Here is a 22,735-nt window from a genome sequence, read left to right as displayed (position 1 = left end):
TATGATGGGATGTAATCATTTGTAAAGGAAGAGGAGGTATAACTTAGAATAAGGATTAAGATTCACATATTATGATCCGGTTGATCTTTGGAGTCCCGGTTGGGTTATATTTGGCTTGTAGTCTGCATGTAATTGGTTAACTACTGGATGTTCTTTGATGATAATTTGATGATAATCGTATGATTTTTGGAAGTTCTATGACTTGAATATGATATGTGAATTTGTTATGTTTTCTTACTTATTTCGTTGTGTCACTCTTGTTGCGTAAGTCAGTTAACTATTTTTAGGTTTTTCACCGGTTATGGTTGCATCAAGACATGTCTCTTCAGCAGCAATCCTTCTCCTAGTCGTCACTAATTTTTTTTATCACCAATAATCTGATTCTCTGAATGATTTAATCTTACAAACCTGTGGCTCTTCTGATTGTTCTAGTTATTAGTCTCTTGAGCTTCTTCGCCACCAGCAGGATCTAGATTTACTCTCTTTTAGATCACTTTGCTTCATACTCAGAGTCTGCACTTGCTTTGAAGTATCATCTTGATCATTAGATTCATACCTGCATTCTCTAATTTGTTTTCCATGACATTCATCAACCTTTACATTCACACTTTCCACTATCTTTCTCAGTCTCTTGTTGTAACACCGGTAGGTTTTTCTCTTGGCAAAATATACCAAAAAGATTCCTTAATCACATCTTGTATCAAATTTTCCTATATCATCATCTCTTTTGATATAACATTTGCTTCCAAAGATTCTGAAATATCTAACTGTAGGAACATGACCAAACCATAGCTCATAAGGAGTCTTACCGGATTGACCTTTTATATGCTCCTGGTTGAATGTCTATACAACAGTCCTAACAGCTTCTCTCCAATAGATATGTGGAACATTTCCTTCAATCATCATAGTTCTAGCAGCATCCAAAATAGTTTTGTTCTTTCTTTCAACAACTCCATTCTGCTAAGGGGTTTGTAGAGCGGATAACTGTCTCTTGATTCCATGCTCTTCACAAAAGGAACTAAACTCACCGAAAGTGAATTCACCTCCTCTGTCACACCTTAGACATTTTAGCTTCAATCCTATCTTTGTCTCCACTCTAGCTTTGAATATTTTAAATTTCTCCAGTTCTTCATATTTTTCCCTTGGAAAAATGACCCACATCATCCTAGAATAATCATCAATCAGCAACATAAAGTATATACCTCCCTACAAGATTCTCACCCTAGACGGTCCACATAAATCAGTATGTACAAGATCTAATAACCCATTAGATGAATATTGTTTTCTCTTGAATGAAATTTTTGTTTTCTTTCCCAATTGACATTCTTTACATGCCAAATTAGTAGGCTTCACTATCTTAGGCAGATCTCTAACATCTTGAGTAGAACTAATCTTAATCATGTAGTCAAAGTTAACATGACACATCCTTCTATGCCAAAACCAACTCTCATCAATCTAAGCAATCAAACAACTTTTCTCACCAACATTTAGATGAAACATATTACCTTTACTCTTAGCTCTTGATGCAATTTCTATACCAGAGCTATTCAAGATCTTACATTTCCAATTCTTGAATTGTAAATCATATCCCTTATCAACCATCTATCCAACACTTAAAAGATTATGCTTCAAACCTACAGCATATAAAACATCATCAGTATTATGCTTACCATCAAGAGAAATAGAACCTCTACCATGGATTACACAAGCTTTGTTGTCTCCAAATCTCACTACACCGCTATCATAATTCTCCATATTTGCAAATTTACCTTTATCACCTGTCATGTGATGTGAACAACCACTATCAATCACCCATCCATCTTTCTCATCAATTTTAGCAGCCAAATCTTTCTCTTCAACAATACAGCTTGTAGAATCTGTAGATACCAAATCATCTTCCTTGATAACAATTAACACAAATTCATCTTCTGAATTCCCTTTCTCAGATTATCAATGACACCTTCGTCAGCACAATAATAACACTTCTTCTGATATCTATACTTTTGATTAGGCTGGTAAGGCTTATCATACTTTGACACTCTTTCTTCTCTTTCAGGACACCTAGAAGAAAAATGACCCTATCTTATTGCATCAAAAATATTTCAAAGGTAACTTCCCTTCATACTTACTGGCTCCCTTAGGCAATCTTCTCGCAATAAGTGCTTCAAGCTCTTCCAACTCTCTTTCATATTCTTCCATCTCTCTCATTTCTGTTTCATATCTAGAAACCCTAGTTGAACTTTCTCCCAAATCATACTTTTTCCTTTTGGATATAGTAGCTTTAAATGCAGTCTCATTTTTGCCATGTGATTCACCAAGTTTCCTCAATTCAAAAGCAACAACCTTACCAACTAGCATATCTCTTGTCACAATTGTCACAGTCTGAATCTCATCAATAGAAACAACTTTATGTTTATAAGCAGGACGTAAAGATCTCAACACTTTAGCTACAATCTCATCTTCTTCAAGGACTCCACTGGCATACCTGATGTTCAGCACAAGATCATTCACTTTAACCATAGAGCATTAAATATTCTCATCTCCCATTTTCAGCATCTCATATTTTCTTTTCAAGCTCTACAATTTAGCAACTTTCACATGTTTATCTCCTTCATACAATATTTATAGATTCTCCCAAATCTCATCTGCAGTCTACAATCCCATCACATTAGTCATATCTGCATCAGTCGAGACACTTAACAATTCTTATTTAGCTCTTATATTATGTTCAACATCTTTGATCTCAGTTGCAGTAACAGGACCATTCGGAGGAACAATGTATGCATTCGTTGTGATCTTCCAATAATCTTCTCCAAGACAATTCAAGTGAACTTTCATCTAGTTCTTCCATATAGAGTAATTAGTTCCATCAATTCTCAGACTATCCTTCTTGAAAACAAATCCTGAATCTCCCCAAGCGGTCAAGCTCCTTCCAAAGGATCTAGCTCTGATACAAATTGCTGGCAGCAATAACGCAAAAAAACTAAGAGCGGGCGTGAATCAATTTTCACCAAACTCAAACAAATCAATCTCAACTTTAGATTTGATTAGGAACAGAAAAATCAAAGATAAAGACCATATCAACAACACACATAACACATGGAATTTTTATGTAGAAAACTCGGTCAAGGGAAAAACCACGATGGGAACTTACCCACAATGTTATGATACTTTATAGTAGTATGTGTAAATATTACAATGGGGAATGCACATGCATTCAGAAACACTTCCTAAATCTTTCTGGATCACCAAAACCAATACAGAAGAATATACTGATACTATAAATACTCCACACACCAAATCATATATTCAATAAACAAATCTGCACTCACCGGAGCAGGAATAAGTTTACATCAATGACAACAACATATCCTAGCAGCAACAGTGTCCAACAATCTCCACCTCTGGAATTGATGGAAACATATGAATGTGAAAAACAATCAATGAAAAGAAAGATAATAACTGTAGCAAACTCCCTCTAAGATCAAGCAGATAAAACAATTTTCCGCATACTTCTCTCCCCCTTTCACAGCAATGTCAAAGATAGAAAATAGATTATGCTTCTCTCCCCCAAAACACATCCTCTAACAAGGACAATCACCCCCTTAGGATAAACTCACAACTGGTCACCTGAAACACTTACTGACTACTCCGGCTGAGTAGCAGCATCAACTCATCAAACCGGATAGAAAGATAAGGCTTTGAATTATACCAAATTGATGAAACTCTATGCATATAGTTCTCATCACGAGGGGTGGATACCCCTAACATGTTTCTCAAATAGACAAATGTATCTGCAGGAAAAGGCTTAGTGAAAATATCAGAAATTTGCTCCTTTGTAGACACATATTCTAGCTTTAGTTCCTATTCACTAATTTTTTCACTCAATTAATGATATTTGATTAACACATGTTTAGTCTTTGAATGTTGCACCGGATTCTTTTACATGTTAACAGCAATGGAATTATCATAGTATATGATAGTAGGATCATCATAGATAACTCTGATGTCCTTCAACATTTGCTTCATCCAAACCACTGAAGTGCAGTTACCAGCAGTAGCAATGTATTTAGCTTTAGCAATGGATAAGGACATTGAATCTTGTTTCTTACTAGCACATGAAACCATTTTCTTGCCTAAAAATAAATCACTACCAGAGGTACTCTTTCGATCATCAACATCACCAGCCCAATCAGCATTAGTGTAAGCAAATAACATAAAATCATCATTCCTCGGATACCACAAACCATAATCCACAATTCCCTTCAAGTATCTAAATATTCTCTTTACAGCAATAACATGACTCTTTCGGATCATCTTGATATCTAGGAGCAATGCACACGGCATGCATAATGTCTGACCTAGTCTGAGTAAGATATAGCAGTCCACGAACCATAGATTTGTACAAACTCTGATTAGCTTTCGGAGATTCATCATTCTTAGACAATTTGCAGCTGGTCACCATAGGAGTTCCAAATATTTTGGAGTCACCTAACCCAAAATTATTCAACAATTTCTTCACATATTTAGTTTGAGATATAAAAATACCTTTTCCAGTCTATGAAATTTGCAAACCTAAGAAAAATTTCATCTCACCTATCATAGACATCTCAAATTCTTTGTACATATCACCAACAAACTTCATGCTCAAGTTATCATCTCCTTCAAAGATAATATCATCAACAAAGACTTCAACAATCAAGATGTTATCATTCTCAATCTTAAAATACAAATTACTATCAATAGTCCCTTTATTAAATCCTAATTTCAACAAATACTTATCCAATATAGCATACCAAGCTTTAGGGGCTTGTTTCAATCAATAAAGAGCTTTCTTTAGTTTACATATCATGTCTCCATCATTTGATAATGAAAATCCATCAGGTTGCTCAATGTAGACTTCTTCCTCAAGATCACCATTCAAAAAAGCTAACTTGACATCCATCTGATACACTTTGAAATCTTTATAGGAAGCATATGCAAGCAACACTATAACAACTTCAAGTCTGGCTACCAAAGAAAAACTCTCCTCATAATCAATTCCTTCCTTCTGTGAATATCCTTTGCATACCAGTCTTGTTTTATTCTTGACAACTTCACCGAATTCATTCAATTTATTCCTGAATACCCATTTAGTAACTATAACATATTTACCTTTAGGTCAAGGCACAAGCTCCCATGTGTTATTCTTTTCAATTTGATCTAATTATTCTTCCATATCTCTCATCCAATTTTCATCTTTGCAAGCCTCAACAACATCTTTAGGTTCAACTTTAGAAATCAAACATACCTCTTCAGCAGCTAGCCTTCTTCTAGTCATCACACCTTTATTTTTTAATCCAATAATCTGATTTTAAGAATGATTCAACCTTACATACCTCAGAGTCTTCTGATTGTTCTGATTTTTAGGTTCCTACACCTCTACACCGACAGCAAGAACATCCGGATTAGTTGTCTCTACTAGATCATTGTGCTTCAATTCTTCAATCTAAATAGGATTTAGAACAATGTGTTGACCATCATCATATCCGCAAGCTCTGATTTCTTTTCCAAGGTTCTCATCCACCTTCACATTTTCACTTTCCACTATCTTTCTCAGTCTTTTATTGTAGCAGTGGTAGGCTTTTCTCTTTGTTGAATATCCCAAGAAAATTCCTTCTTCACTTCTTGGATCAAACTTTCCTATGTTGTCATCTCTCTTTATATATCATTTGCTACCAAATACTCTGAAATATCTCTCAGTACAAACATGACCAAACCATAGCTCATAAGGAGTTTTACCAGTATCACCTTGAATATGAACTTGGTTGAATGTGTAAATAGAAGTGCTAATAGCTTCTCTCCAATAGATCTTTGGAACATTCCTTTCAATCAACATAGTCCTTGCAGCATCCAAAACAGTTGTGTTCTTCCTTTCAACAACTCCATTCTGCTAAGGGGTTCTAGGAGAAGATAATTGTCTTCTAATCCCATGCTTCTCACAGAATTAATCAAACTCACCAGAACAAAATTATCCTCTCCTGTCAGATCTCAGACACTTCACCTTCAATCCTAACTTAGTATCAACCTTTGCTTTGAATATCTTGAATTTTTCTAATGCTTCAGGTTTCTCCTTCAAAAATACAACCCACATCATCCTAGAATAATCATCAATTAGAAACATAAAATATATGTCACCCTGCACACTTCTAACATTTGTAGGTACACACAGGTCGGTATGCACAAGATCTAGCAATCCATCAGATGTATACTGATTGCTCTTGAAAGATATTCTTGTTTGCTTACCCAATTGACATTCCTTACATACTAGATTAGCAGGCTTAACAATCTTAGGCAGATCTCTAATAGCTTGAGTAGAACTGATCTTAATCATTGAATCAAAATTAACATGACACATTCTCCTATGCCACAACCAACTTTCATCTATTTGAGCAATCAAACAACTTTTCTCACCAGCATTCAAATGAAAAATATTACCTTCAATCTTAGTTCCAGATGCAATCTCTATACCAGAGGCATTTAGGATTTTGCATTTAACATTCTTGAATTGCAAATCATGACCTTTGACAACTATCTGTCCAACACTTAAAAGATTATGCTTGAAACCTTCAACATATAGAACATCATCAGTATTATTCTTACTGTCAAAGGAAATAGAACCTCTAGCACGGATCACACAGGATTTGTCATCTCCAAATCTCACTATTCCACCATCATACATTTCCATACTCACAAATTTGCTTTTATCATCGGTCATATGATGTGAACAACCACTGTCAATCACTCATTCATCTTTTTCTTTAACTTTAGCAGCTAAATCTTTCTCTTCAATAGTGCAACTAGTGGAATCAACAGGTATGGGTCCATCTTCTTTAATGGCAAGAAACACAACTTCATCTCTTTTTGATTCTTCATCTATAACACCTTCATCAGCAGCATAGTAGTAGTTCTTCTAATCCTTATACTTCCATTTAGACTTGTAAGGCTTATCATACTTCTCATGCTTCTCATATCTATCATTTCTATCATGCTTATCAAATTTAGAATGCCTTATCATACTTAGCCATTCCCTCCAGGCACCTAGAAGCAAAATGTCCTACCTTATTGCAAGAGAAACATTTCAAGAGCAATTTTCCATCATACTTACCAGCTCCCTTAGGCAATCTCTGAGAAATCAATGCTTCAAGCTCATCTAGTTCTCTTTCTTACTCTTCCATTTCTCTTCTTTCTCTTTCATATCTAGATATTTTGCACTCTTCAGGATCATACTTCTTCTTTCCGGATACAAATGCTCTAAATGATGGCTCAGACTTTCCATGTGACTCACCAAATTCGCTTAGCTCAAATGCAACAATCCTCCCAACCAACATATCTCTTGTTACTATAGTCGCATTCTGGATCTCATCAATAGCAGCTACCTTATGTTTATAAGCAGGAGGCAAAGATATCAGTACCTTAGGAACAATTTCATCTTCTCCAAGGGTTCCATCATCACATTTGATACCTAGGACAAAGTCATTCACCTCAACCATAAAGGTATTATGTTCTCATCTTCTCCCATCTTCAGCATCTCATATTTACCTTACAAACTCTGCAACATAGAAACTTTCACTTGTTTATCTCCTTCATACAGGGTCTCAAGCTTCTCCCAGATCTCATGTGCGATCTGAAGTCTCGTTACATTTGTCATCTTAGAATCAGTTAGGGCACTCAGCAATGCTTCCTTCACTTTATTGTTATGTTCAGTTTCCTTGATCTCATCAGCAGTAACCGGTCCATTCGAAATAATAAAATAGGCATTCTTTGTAATCTTCGAGTAATCTTCTCCAAGACATCTCAAGTGCACTTCCATCTGGTTCTTCCATATAGCATAGATACTTCCATAAAATCTCAGACTATCCTCTTAAAGATAACACCTCCAATTCGAGTTTTCATCCTGGATCTCCCCAAGCGGTTAAACTTCTTCCAGAAGATCTATCTCTGATCCCCATTGTTAGGCAACAATAAAGAAGGAAAACTAAGGGGGGGTGAATCAGTTTTCACCGAATCTACAAACTTAACCTCAATTACAGATATAATAAACTCCAGTAATAACAAAGATAAGAAAATTGATAGCACAACACATAACACCAAGATTTTGGCGTGCAAAACCCGATTAAGGAAAAAATCATGGTGGGAATCTACACACAATAAGATGATACTTTGCAGTAGTATGTGGAAATATTACAATGGAGAATGCACATGCATTCAGGCACACGACCTAGAGATCACTGCTCAAAAGATAATGACTCGGAAGGCTATAACCCTCAGGGAAGTCTAACTGACATACAACAACATTCAGACTACAATCTGGAAGGAATGAACTGCAATAATAACATCTCCAAATGCCTAATGACAGTTCTGGTTTAGCACAATTGTCTACTCTCCAACACCAATCTCTTCTCAATCATATTGTCGAAGGATGAATCACTTGTTTGCACATACACCACTCTCTGATAATGCAGTCACAACCTTGATGCCTAAGTTACATCACAATATCACCTATTTATACAATTCATCAACCTTGATAACAAGGTTGGCTAAACCCTCAACTCACAATTACAAAATTACATTACACGATAAAAAGATCGACCACCAGACCAGTATAATGATATACATGACATAAAATGGACCTAAATCAAATCTCCAAACTTGCAACACCACCAGAAATCGCGCCAAGATCAATCGCAACACGTCACGCCACCAGGAAAACTGCATAACATGAAGAACATCACCGGTTTAGCAAGATCACCAAGAACTCGCACAATGATCAATGCGAATCACCAAAAAAAATAGGACACAATTAGTAAACACCAGCAAGCACGTTAGAATCATCAACAATATCTGCACCAACACCACTTATCAAATCTTCATCGATCAACATCTGAACTTCAAGAACACTCAAATAGCAGCAACTATCACAAAGAAAGATAACTTGTGGAGCACCAAATCACGAACCATCTGAAATGAAGATAAACAAGACCATCTCAAACAATATCCCAAGGACACAACACAAGATCTGATCATGTCATAATATACTAGAGGAAATACTAAACTATGCAAAGCACTGATCAGAAAAACAAACTGCAAAACCAGATCATATGCTATTGATCAATTAAGCTTCCCGGATCACCAAAACCAATACAGAAGATTATAGTGATATTATAAATACTCCATACACCAAATCAAATATCCAATAAACAAATCTATAGCCACCGGAGTAGGAATATGTTGACATCAATAATAAGAACATATCCTAGCAGCAGCAATATCCAACATGGACAACAATCCGGATTACATGAACTAAAAGAATAGCATCTCCAAATGTCTGATCACAGTTTTGGCTAAGCACACTGTTTACACAACAATAATTCTTTGCTCTTCTCCTCTACCGAAAGATAAATTTGCTTGGTCTCACATACAATACTCTCACAGATCGTAGATACAACCGCAGACACACATCTTACATGATTACAACACTTATTTATACAAATCATCAACCTTAACCTCAAGGTCGACTCAATACATAAGACCTAATTACAAAATTACACCACACGATACATAAATCAATATGCGGACCAATACAATGTCATCAAGGACAAAGCATGGACCAAATAAAAATCCTCGAACATGAAACACCACAGATTATCTCACCAAGATCATTTGCAACACGCAACAACCATCAAGTTGGCCAGAAGTTGTAGAACACCAAGACTACTACCAAACAAATATAATCTTCAATAATGCGCACCATGATCAACGGGGACCAATAAAACGCATAAAACACAATCAGAGAACAGCAACAAGCAACAAGAATTTCACTGCAATAACCGCGACAATAAGAATCATCATTATTCCATCATCGGAGCTCAAGAACACCAACAACAAACTGAAAGATACGCATGTGAAGTTCTAAATCATGAACCACCCGAACTGAGGACAGACATGAATGTCCCAAACACTCTTTAAAATCTGCACAACATAAGGAATCGATTCAAGAGCAAAACAATCCAGAAATTACAGCTCTCTACAATACACAACCAATAGAAAAACCAATCACCACACTGGATCACATAACTCGATCAAATCACCTTCCGAAATACTGAAACTCATATTGAATCAACTAGAGATAACTATCTCAAAACCCATTAATCTGCATCAACACATCTGCAACAGATCACCCAAACCAAGTCTCTGCAATAACCAATTCTCTGTAATACATGAATATATTGACATCAATGACAACAACACATTCCAACAACTCTAATATCCAACAAAACCACCTTCTAAAGATAGTTAAAACTTCTCAATCGAATAACTAGTGTGAATTTTACATTTATCCAGCACATTTTATCTATCCTTGAGGTTCCTATTTGGATTGTGTGAACACCTAGAAACAATCCTTGGAGGAGAGTAAATTTTCTTCTCAAATTAAGAGGAAAAAATACTAGTAGGAAGAGTACAAATAAATTTAGGCTTGTTATCCTACTTAGAAGACTCTCCTTAAAGAGAAATAATTTGTTTTCTTATGGTTTTGATATTGTAGTAGTCAAAGCCCTTGGAAGTACCCTAATACTGATGCAGGAGCATCCTTGGTTCATAGCAATCTTGCATCAACCAAAAACATTTTCCTTTATGTTTTTGCTTTCTGTTTGTAGTTTCAGTTTTCCTTTCTATGTGTCCCGGTTTTGGCTCACTGGATCCTGTGGAGTTGGTTCTACGTGAAGACTTAATCATCTTTCTTATTTCAAGACCGTATTGCATTTGGATCATTTTCGGACAAGATATCGCTATCGGTTTCCATGATAGTTTCATATTACCGGTTGACAGTCCTTTGTTACTGATTGCCTGTACCTATTTTAGAGATCTACCAGAACCCCCTTCTGAAGCTTGTGGAGCCTTGGGCATTGATTATCATGTTACTTGGTGTGTGGCCAACCTTTTCCCGCAATCTACGCTTCATACTTTTTATTTTTTGAAGGAATCTCTTGGCGGAGGCCAACCTTGTTTATTTTGCACATTAGGTGTTGTTCTTCAAGTTTTGATCCCTTTGGGTCGACTGGATCCTTTGGACCAATATATATAATTGTAATTAGGCATTATAATAAATCAATTAGAGAATCAAGTAGCTAGACTATCTGTAGAAGATAGATCTCACGATTCAAGGTCCCGATTGTGACCTATTTTGTCTGGTATGTTGTAACTCGGTTCTTACCGGTTGGTTGTGACCAATTTTCATGAAATAAAACAAAGTGTTTTGCATTGCCTCCATCATATCTTTGTGTTTTCGTTGTGTTTACTCTTTCTGATCGGTCCGGATTGATATCTTTGAGGTCCCTCCTCATCGGTGACTGCTTCAAGTTGTATCAGAGCGAAGTTTCATTCAGAGGTTGTGTGTCCTAACATTTGGTTGTAGGGTGGCATATTGTGGATTCGACCTGCAGCTGCAGAGGACTAGCGTGAATGATGGCACGAAGAGGAGTTAGGAAAGATGGAGCGCGTGGGAATGCAAACCTTGCAGTGATGGAGATGTTGTGAGGAATAGGAGCCCGGCTAAAAGTCATGGAGACAGCCCAGAGAAGAGGCCAACATATTGAAGATGTAAGTGAAGATGAAGGAGAAGAAGACATGACAAAACAAGCAAACCTACCAATGGTTGATCTAGATGAGGAAAGGTTTTAAGGGTTTTGAGTAGGGTGAATACTAAACCTCATTTTACCCAACTGAAATATGATGCGAAGTTAGATTCAAATGAATTGATGGATTGGATCACATAGATGGAGATGTATTTCGATTTTGAAAACACTGTAGAAGAGAGGAAGGTGAAGTATGTTTGTACCTAGTTGAAAGGTCATGCATCTCTTTGGTGGGAGCATTTGCAAGTTGATAGACAGAAAAGACGTAAAGAAGAGATTAAGACATAGGATTAGATGATTGCTAAGTTGAAATCAAAGTTTGTATCGGCGAATTATCAAGTGGATCTATTCCGAAAGTTGCGAAATTTGAGACAGAAGGAATCTAGTGTGGAGGAGAACACCGAATCATTTTACAAGTTGAATATCAGATCTGGACATGTTGATGATGAAGTTGAGCAAGTTGCAAGATATTTGAATAGATTGTGGATGTCTATACAAGATGAACTCAATATGATCAAATTGGAGAGTATTGAAGAGGCTTACTAGTATGCCCTAAAGGAAGAAGAGAAGTTAAACAAAAGAAATGAGTAGAGGAAGAGAGGCAGAGGTGGAACATATACCCAAGGAAGATTTAAAGGAGGAAGAGGAACCAATAAAAATAAGAACAAGGACAAGGAAGTGAACAAAGAAGGTAATTCATACCAGAAGGATGATAAAAATTTCTACAGAAGGAGAGAACCGTATGGTTATCAAAATGAGAACTTTGGTAGACAGGACAAGAGGACATTTAGAGGAACTTGTTATAAGTGTGGAGGAGAAGGACATCGTGCATTCGAGTGTAAGAAGGCAGAAACTACCGGAAGATAATCGGTTGTGGAATAAAACCCCACCGGATCAGACAATAAATCGGAAGATGGAGAACAGTATCATTGGTGAGTGAGAAGCACTTTTGGCCCCAAATTCATAAGGATGTTAAGAGATATGTGAAAACTTGTAGAATTTATCAAGTTGCAAAGCGCAGTAGTCAAAATGTGGGATTGTATAAACCTTTGACTTTATCGATAAAACCTTGGGAGGATATAAGCATGGATTTTGTACCTGGATTGCCTGAGACACCAAGAGGGAATGATTATATATTTGTGGTAGTGGATAGATTCTCGAAGATGGCTCATTCATACCTTGTAAGAAGACATCAGATGCATTGCATGTAGCAGACCTATTTTTCAAGGAGGTGGTAAGGTTGCATGGATTACCTAAGAGCATAGTTTCAGACAAAGACACTCAGTTTGTTGGCTATTTTTGGAGAACACTTTGGAAGAATATGAGAACAGATTTGAAGTTCATTTCTACTTTTCATCCAACGACTAATGGACAGACAAAAGTTATTAACCGAAGTTTGGGAAATTTGTTGAGATGTTTAGTGGGAGATAAAACCAGAAGTTGGTATTTGATACTTGCACAAGCAGAGTTTTCCTACAACAATTCAGTGGGTAGAAGTACCGGAAAAATACCTTTTGAGATAGTTACCCCCCACCCCCCTTGCCGAATGGTAGGGCGGCCCCTTCGACATAGTAGGGGCTCGTAACCTGGACTGCATCCTAGAGGTATATTAGAATTGAGAGACATTAGTAGTCAAGACCGAAGAATTCTAGAAGTAGAAGACTTTGCAAATCACATGGCAGCATTGCATATTCAGGTTAAACAGCATCTGGAAGACATGAACAACAAGTATAAGGAAAAGGCAGATAAGAAGAGGAGACATAAGGAATTTGAAGTTGGCGATGAAAAGATGGTATATCTGAAAAAAAAAAGATTCTTGATTGGAACTTATAACAAGTTGCAAATAAAGAAGCTTGGAGATTGCAGGACTTTGAGGAAGTTCAGTTCTAGAAATGCATATGAAGTTGAGTTACCGGATAGTCTAAGTATTTCACCTATATTCAACATTGCAGATCTTCATGAGTATCATGAACCAGAATTATGTGAGCGTAGTGTTGCAGACTTGGACAAACAGTTGCCCCAGAAGGAATTGGATCAGATTGAAGATATTTTGAAGAGTAGGATTGAGTGTAGTACCTGAAGTAGTGAGTATAAGGAATATCTTGTGAAGTGGAAGGACAAACCAGTTGAACATTCATCTTGGATTTCTCAGGTAGAGGTAGACCACCTTGGTTTTCCTCTAACCCCAGCAAAGTGAGATGCTCACTTTTTCAATAACCCCGGATGTCTGATGCAAGAGCATCCCTAGTTCATAGCAATCTTGCATCAACCAAAAACATTTTCCTTTATGTTTTTTCTTTTTGTTTGCATTTTCAGTTTTCCTTTCTGTGTCTCAGTTTTAGCTCACTGGATCCTGTGGAGTTGGATTCTACTTGAAGACTTGATCATCTTTCTATTTCTAGACTGCATCGCATTTAGATCATTTTCTGGCAAGATATCACTACCGGTTTCCATGACAGTTTCCTATTACCGATTGAAAGTCCTTTGTTACCGGTTGCCTGGATCTATTTTGGCGATCTACCGGAACCCCCTTCTAAAACTTGTGGAGCCTTGCGCATTGATTTTGATGTTCCTTAGTGTGTGCCTGACCTTTTCCCGCGATCTACTCTTCATCCTTTGGATTTTCCAGAGGAATCTCTTGGCGGAGGCCGACCTTGTTTATTTTGCACATTAGGTCTTGTTCTTTGGGTTTTGATCCCTTTGGGCCGATTGGATCCTTTAGATCGATATATATAATTGTAATTGCGCATTAGAATGAATCAATCAGAGAATCAAGTAGCTAGACTCTACGTAGAAGATAGATCTCATGATTCAAGGTCCCGGTTGTGACCTATTTTGTCTGGTATGTTGTAACTCGGTTGGTTGTAACCAATTTTCATGAAATAAAATATTTTTTTCCGCATTGCCTCCATCGTATCTTTGTGTTTCTGTTGTGTTTACTCTTGTTGACTGGTCCGGATTGATCTCTTTGAGGTCCCTCCTCATCGATGACTGCTTGAAATACTCATAGATTGGAATTTTCCCATTATTTATGTTATTTTTTCAACTCTCAACTATGGACCCACCCTCCACTTGTATGATAACATAACCCAAGCTTAGCTCTAGATATAATAAAGGGATTTTCCTCAATATCCTCCCAAAAACAAAAGGTCATATAAATCATTGCAGCAGAATGCAGACAATTCTAGTGACCCAACTGACACATCTTACACTGGCAAACTAAGAACCGAAGATCCAACACTTATAAATTTTTCTAGACTACTAGTTGTAATCTGCAAATTGGCATGGTGGTGTCTGACATACTTCAGATTGTGACTCCAAAACTTCATACAAAAAACATGTGAAAGAATGTGATGTAAAATACCAACTCACATATACAAGGAACCAAATTAATTTGTACTTAAATGAATTCCCTCAAGCAACCAATTAAATTACTAAGCACAAACATCACATTATTGTCACCTAGAGTCTATGGACAATGACCAAGACAACCTCAACTTATAGACAAGCCAATACATACCATCTACTCCATATCATTTACTCTAGACCAGTATAATGTCATCAAGTAAATATTTGGATTGTCTTCTACTTCTCTAATCATTGGCATAGTTGTTCTCCAACATCATCACATACATGCATCATCAAACACATCAATGGCCTTCGTGCATGCTCTAATTAACTCGTAGTGGCTATTCATATTGTTAGACATGAAGTTGAGATCAATGACAAGACATATTGCCAACATCATCGAGGTTAAGGTTAGCTATCTCTTGAGAATAATTTGAATTGTTATTTCTATTATATTGAAACCACATAATTATTTAATTACATTTATTTGTACAAGATTAAACATTGAACATCTTTATATTTTTATTAATTAAACCACATCTTTCAAACAATAAATTTAATCAAAATATTAAAAAAATATATATCAATAAACATATTCATAAAATAATAATAAAATATTAAACATAAACAATTGTTTTATTGTAGTTATCTATTAAAATAAAATTAACTTAAAAACTATACTAAGAAACTAGAAGACAACTAATCAAGTTAGAATCAAATAAATTCAATAAAAGCAATTATAGCATAGAAGAACTAGTTTAGAAATTTCATCTAATCAAATTAATAATTAAAATTAGAAATCAAATTAGCACTATAAAAAGGTGCCAACAAATTAAATAACAAAACACATTTAAAACAACAAATATAGCAAACACACACATAGATGAGATAAAATGTTTCAATAAATTATCAAACATGATTTAAATAATCATGATGGAAAGTATTACACTACATTTGATGATTCATAGATGAACAAGTATATATCATCTAAACAACATTTGACTTAATGAAAAACACATATAATGGCATAGTCAATGACTATAATAACTCATTTATATATGAGATGATAATCGTACAATCATCATGTGTGATGTATCTTCGAACACTTTCAAGATAATGGAAAAAATTAGACTCTGAACATGATCATGGTTGATAGTTGTGAGACTCAACCACCCAACCTAGCGTACTTTCTCCTTCTGCAAGTTCAAATCCAACTCAAAATTTGTTTATAAACAATTTTTGACTTAAAATGAAAATATAAATGCAAGTATCTTCAATATTTCCTCTACTTTATACCAAAAACCCCTCAGGATGGTAACATCTAATTGGTATAAGTTAACTGTTTATTTCAAAAATGAGATCACTTTCAAATTAAAAAACCAATAATTCATTAGTTTACATTATAATATCATGTCTAAGATTAAGGAAAATTATATGGTATTTAAATGAACTTATATAATCTAAAAATAATTAAGAATATCTTTGAATTAACTAGTTACACAACGATGTGGTCAAATAAAATAACATTAAATCAATAATTTATATAGCACTCTAATGTTGTTAAATATTATATTATTACTTGCACTTCAATATTTAATAGTTTTACATCAAAGTAGTTTTCTCAAAACAAAATAAAATTAAATAAAAATTTATAACATTATGTTTAATATTTAAACAACTAAGTGGTACTCAAATGAATTTATATGAATTTTAATTGATTAAGACTCTCTTTGAATGGATTACTTACACAAAGAAATGTTCACTTAAATTATATATTAAATAGGGAAAAAAAGTCACAACATATGAATATTCAATTGGGAAATTACATATGTCAAATACATGATATCAACAAGACACGCAATGCATCAAGTTCCTACCAATATTGTGGTTAGTTTAGAGTAGAAAATAGAAAAAAATTTGGTATGATGTTAATTTGCTTATTGTCATTAGTGTGGTTAGTTTAGAGTAGAAAATAGAAAAGCATTCGGTATAATGTTAATTTGCTTCAAAAGAAAGAGATTATTAGTTATTGTGAACGCTTTGTTCTAATGTTAATTAGTGTGTGTTAATATATTGTTGTGCCTTAAGGATACATTTGAAAAAAAAAATTAGTTTATACATATAAACATAAATAAGTTTTAGAGTTGTAAGATTTCATAGTTTAGAATGAGTCAAAGTTAGGTTTACTAGTAGAATGAGTCAAAGTTAAATTTTTCAAGTGAAATTTATTTTCTTATATTATTATGTCAATTAGCTTGGCAATCAAATTAATAAATTTATAAAATGTTAACAAACAATTATTTTCTTTTATTAAATTTTGTTTTAATTTATAATATTTTCTTTTATTTACTCTAGTTCAATTTATTTTATTTTATTTTACAACTTTTGAAAAATAATTTTAATTTAATTATATTATTTACTCAAGATTTTTTTTATTTGTAGTTATTTTATTCACTTAAAAAAATATTTTATTTACTTAAGAAAATTTTTATTTAGTTAAAATAACTCTTTACCAAATAAAACATATGTATTAAAATTCTTAAATAATTTTTAAAAATTCTAAATGAAAATAAAATAAATCTTTAATGAATAAGAAGATTGTTTATGTCTAAATAAAAAATATTAATTTTTAAAATCTAATTAACTATCTAATAGCATCTTTAAGTATTAATGCTAATTTATGACGACAATTATATATATATATATATATATATATATATATATATATATATATATATATATATATATATATATATATATATATATATATATATATATATAGTTTATGTCTAAATAAAAAATATTAATTTTTAAAATCTAATTAACTATCTAATAGCATCTTTAAGTATTAATGCTAATTTATGACGACAATTATATATATATATATATAATTGTCGTCATAAATTAGCATTAATACTTAAAGATGCTATTAGATAGTTAATTAGATTTTAAAAATTAATATTTTTTATTTAGACATAAACAATATATATATATATATATATATATATATATATATATAACCAGTTAATATTAATGGCTATATTCATGATAAAAACAAGTCATATATTTTAACTCAAACGTTATACATTATATAAATAATATATTTAAAAATTCAAGTCATTTTTCAATGTATTTATTTACTTTAACACTGAAATCATATCATAATCACATGTGACACCTGACTTCCATACTATGCATGAAGTACTAGCCAAAAAAATTACGACTTGTCACACTTATTGTCTTTTCCCACTACAAAGAGAACAAATAAATCATTCCATTTCCTTTGAAATTCAATGCCCTAAAACTTAACAGTAGTGATTAGGCGTAGACAATATTATTCTCGTTTCATGTATATCGTGGAGAACGCCACACGGTCACCCTTTCCAATCTGCGGTAAACGAGACTCCTTTAAACGGAAAGAAAAAGTTTTGTACCTATTTTTTAAATGCATTACATACTTACAACAAGTGAAAATTTCATTTATGAATCAGAAAATAAATATATATTATAATTATGTACATATGAACTAGATATTTTTAACACAAAACTCAAAAAATTTAATTCTAAATATTGATTGGTTGAACTAATTGAAAAATAGAATTGGATGAATGCAATTATATTCCTACATTTTACAGGAACTAATAATAAAGCATGTCCCTAATGTTCGAACCTACAAAAATTTCCAAATAATTATGATGTCTTAAATTATTTTCCCATTAGTGTCCTAAGCATAATACAATTATATCTATGCACAAGTTGAGTTCCATGATTGTAGATAATTCATTGTGTTTTTTAGCCTAAAATCCCAGTGCAAAATGTAAAAATATTTTGAGATATAAGCAAACCTTATACAAAAATAGTGTTCTCAATGAAATCCTTATTCGTTAGCTAATACCTTGATAACCCACTCCATTTTTCTAAAAATACCCATTTATCATCTTAGAGAGCCACTATGAATCAAAATCCACAATTATCTCCATTTCGCAAGATCATATCTCTATTTTATTAAGCATCTTGCGAAATAGCGAAAAGGGGAACAAAATAAGTTAAATATCGCTATTTCGCAAGACTAATGTTATGTTATACTACGCACTCAGCGAAACAATGAAAAGGGACATAAGGCACATTAAGTGTCATTGTTTCACCAAACCCGAATCTCATTAATCTGAGCATTTTGCGAAACAGCAAAGAAGGAAATAAAAGTTTGTATGGATTTTGCTATTTCGCGAGACTCATACCCCGCCATATTAAATAGTCTGAGAAACAGCCACTAAGGTTGCACCGTGGGTTGACAACATCGCCATTTCGCGGGTCCCGCGGCTTATTATGTTGGGCAGGTTGTGAAATGGCGATAAAGAAAAATAGCTTGTAAAGTATGTAGCTATTTCGCTAGCAAAGAAAACTAAGGACTTTAGAACAGTATGATACAACAATAACTCAATAAAATATCGCTATATTGCAAGGACATAAATAACAAGAAATTATATTGCGATGAAGCGATAACGGTGTTAATTAGTTTCGCCATATCGTGAGGACCTGAAATAAAAGAAAAGGAGGTATAGTGATATAGCGATAAGTGTTGTCGCTATTTTGTAGTAGTAAAACCAAATTAATAAAGCATATTTGCGATACAGCGAAAACAGTGAGTCGAGGCAAGTTCATAGTGAAGCCAGCCTTATTTTAAAAAGGGTGGCGAAGCTGTGGATGGCACAAAGGAATTAAATGCACAAAAGACCCCAAAGGTCACCATTAATAGTTGATTTTCTGCTCAAAATTTTCATTCCAAGCTTAAGAATTGTGCGGGTTGAACTCTGTGAAAAGAAGAAAAAAAAGGGCCAGAATTGTGCACGATAATCACCAGTACTCGATTGCCTCCTCAAGCTACTATATTTGCAGAAGTGTTTGAATTTCCAGTAAGGAACACAAATAAAAATGCCTAGGAGAAAAGGAGATATTGGGGAGGAAGAAAGCTCTAAACATGACGAGGGTTCAGAAAACAAACGTAGGGTAGTAAACTCGGCTAAAAGGCCTCTACATAAGTCATTGTTTGATGCATTGCCTAACTCCGCAGACACAGGAGCCAAGAATATGTTTAAAGATAAAATGGAGGGTTGTCGAGATGCTTTAATTCCTATTTCAGGGAGGACTTGTTTTGGTATTTTTATAAGAATAAGGATGGAAAAATTCTTGTGTCGAATCCCTGGAATTATGATGTTGCAAAGTTGATCGTGTCAAATGTTTTTGTGGATACTAAGTTGATTCAGCTTTTGGTAGACAACTACCACACTGTTACTAGAACGGTCAGGATGCCAAATGGAAACCCTCTACTGGTGATTACAAAATTTGTCATTGTTGACTACTTTATGCTCAATAAACAAGCCCTAACTAAAGTCAACCTTGAGCAGTTTGAGTTGGACTATAACAGGTTGCACAAGACGTTCAAGAAGGATGAACTCCCATCCTACAGGAGAAGGGTCATTAACAATAAGCCTCTAATAAAACAAAGTAGTGAGCCCTTCCTGGTTGAAGATTCCATTGGATACTTCTAGAAAACTTACTTTGTCGTGTGTCGGATACTGGGAGAAGATGACAAGGCTAAGATGCATGTGTCACTAATGTACATGGCGATGAGGATACATAATTCTGAATTCTGAGGTGAACCTTGAATTCAATTTCGCCTCTAAGATTGAAAGGAAGATACATGAACAGTTATTGGTCTAGAAGGAGAAGAAGAGCAATAATTTTCGCCATTATTCCATGTGTTATTTGATCATGTTTCAAAACAAGCAAGCTTTTCCTTAAAGGCTAAAACTGGGGTTAATTGATGAGAAGGGAAACAGGCTACCAGTGCAATTCTGGTGTTACATATGGGATAGAAGATGCAAGGATGTAGACTACAAGGTTTTCTGTGATTCTTTTGTTGTCACTATCTTCAGTATTTTTAATCATCTAGTTGAGAGATTACCACTTGATATAAGAAGCGTATTGAGGTCATTGGCCTGTGACCCTGAAAAGGGTCATACTCATAATTTTGCATACTGGTTTTATATGGGTGAAAATACCATCATTCGGGTATATGGATGCCCCCAAACACCTCATTTATTGTCCATGTTTGTATCAAGTGCACTTTCGTTCCTGGAATTCGTATGGCAAATGTTGTGGCTAGAGAAAGAAGTGATTACACCAAGCAGAAAGGGGACATTCATGCCTCGCCATATCACATTTATAGGTTTTTCCATTAGCTCTGATACGTTAGAAAAGGTGCAGGATTACATCGAACCCAATTATTTGTTAAAGTTTGGCAAGGAAATAATATACGATCCTGTGAATCACATTGATTATGTTGTTAAGTCAATTTCACATGAGGTACCGATAGAAGAGGATCTTATTAGAAATTGCACATCGCTTGGAGAGATCATACAAAGGAGGAAAAAATGGCACATTGTGGAAAGAATAGAAGAAAAGAAGAAGAATTATCCTACTTTCCTTGGTGAAGAAGTTAATGAATTGAAAAGAATTGAGTTGTGTTTGAACGGCTTTGAAAGAATATATGGTAAGTCAACAGGTGGAAGATCTCCACGAAAGCAAGCAACAGTCCCATTAAAAAAACCCCAAGGACTTATTATTCATGATGTTTCTAATGACAAATCCACATAGGAGATGTCTCTTCTTCCCCCTACCAAAAAAAAAAGGTGAAAGATCCAAACCCCCTCGTCCCTTATGGGGAGAGTGACAAAAATAAAGTTGCTAGTGTGTTAACGGCCCTGAGAGGTGATGAAGCAACAGACCAAACACAGGTCAATCCACCAAGATATGACGAAGAGACACATGGTTATGAGTCCCAAATGGCAGAAGGAGCTAAGCCCATAAACATTGTTGATGAGATAATAGCAATGTCTATGAGATTCCTAGATGATGATAAATTCATTCATTCCCCGAAGTTTAAGATTTTTGGTTGAAAAATAAAAATGAAGGAATTTGAAGAAAGGAAGTAAACGAATCTCATGGGTATAGAGGAGTCTAAGCATGATGAAGTCATTGCTCAAAATTTTAACGAGGTATGATTTGATGATGTGCATATCACTCCTTAAGAAGCCAAGGAAGCTATCCTAAAAAGCAATGTGTTGATTATTCCTGGAATGGTTGTAAAACGGATGTTTTTATCAGATCAAGTCAGACAACAGGAAGATCCCTTGTTAATAGCATAATTTGGTTCAGATGAAGGAGTGAGTGGTATGGGGTATAGCCCCAAGACTGAAGTATTAGCTGCATGGGTGAGCTCTGAAAGCACCAATAAACAAAAATTAGTAGATTTGGTGAAGGAGACACAAGGGACGACAATTTTGAAAACTATTAAAGATACCTCTCCATTAGAGGGAACCACTTTCACTATGCATTCTCCAATGTTCACCAGACATGCAATAAAGCATATGCAAGAAAAAATAGCTAAATTGGAAGTAGGACATAAGGACATGAATGATGAAATAAATAGATTGTGTGTTGAAAACACTATGTTAAAGGAAAAGGGAAAAAAACACCCTGATAATCAAATTAAGGAAATTGTTCTCCCCCTCCGAGTCGATAGACAGAACAAAAGACTGTAAAGAATGGGGTGAGGAAAAGAAAACATATGAAAAGGAGATTTAGGACATGAGGGCAACCAATCAAGAAGTCTTACAGAGAGTACCACAGCATATCCTTAATACTTTTGA

At 34.6% G+C, this 22,735-nt stretch overlaps 1 protein-coding gene across 3 annotated transcripts in view; it reads right to left on the bottom strand.

The window, feature by feature from the left end:
• Positions 1-15,904: 15,904 nt before the first annotated feature.
• LOC131041630 (uncharacterized) overlaps positions 15,905-22,735 on the bottom strand; it is a 121,867-nt gene continuing 115,036 nt past the window's right edge. For 2 of the 3 annotated variants that reach the window (XM_057974773.2, XM_057974776.2), the window contains exon 8: positions 15,905-16,219. In XM_057974773.2, coding sequence (XP_057830756.1) covers positions 16,202-16,219 — 18 coding nt within the window. In that variant the 3' untranslated portion in view covers positions 15,905-16,201. Of the gene's footprint in view, positions 16,220-18,169; positions 18,412-22,735 lie in introns of those variants that run through there. The other variant, XM_057974771.2, reaches the window with a different exon arrangement.

This window comes from Cryptomeria japonica, chromosome 8 (assembly GCF_030272615.1).
Source record: "Cryptomeria japonica chromosome 8, Sugi_1.0, whole genome shotgun sequence".
NCBI lineage: Eukaryota > Viridiplantae > Streptophyta > Pinopsida > Cupressales > Cupressaceae > Cryptomeria > Cryptomeria japonica.
The sequence above is the reverse complement of the archived record's forward strand: the minus strand, read 5'-3'. Positions and strand labels throughout refer to the sequence as shown.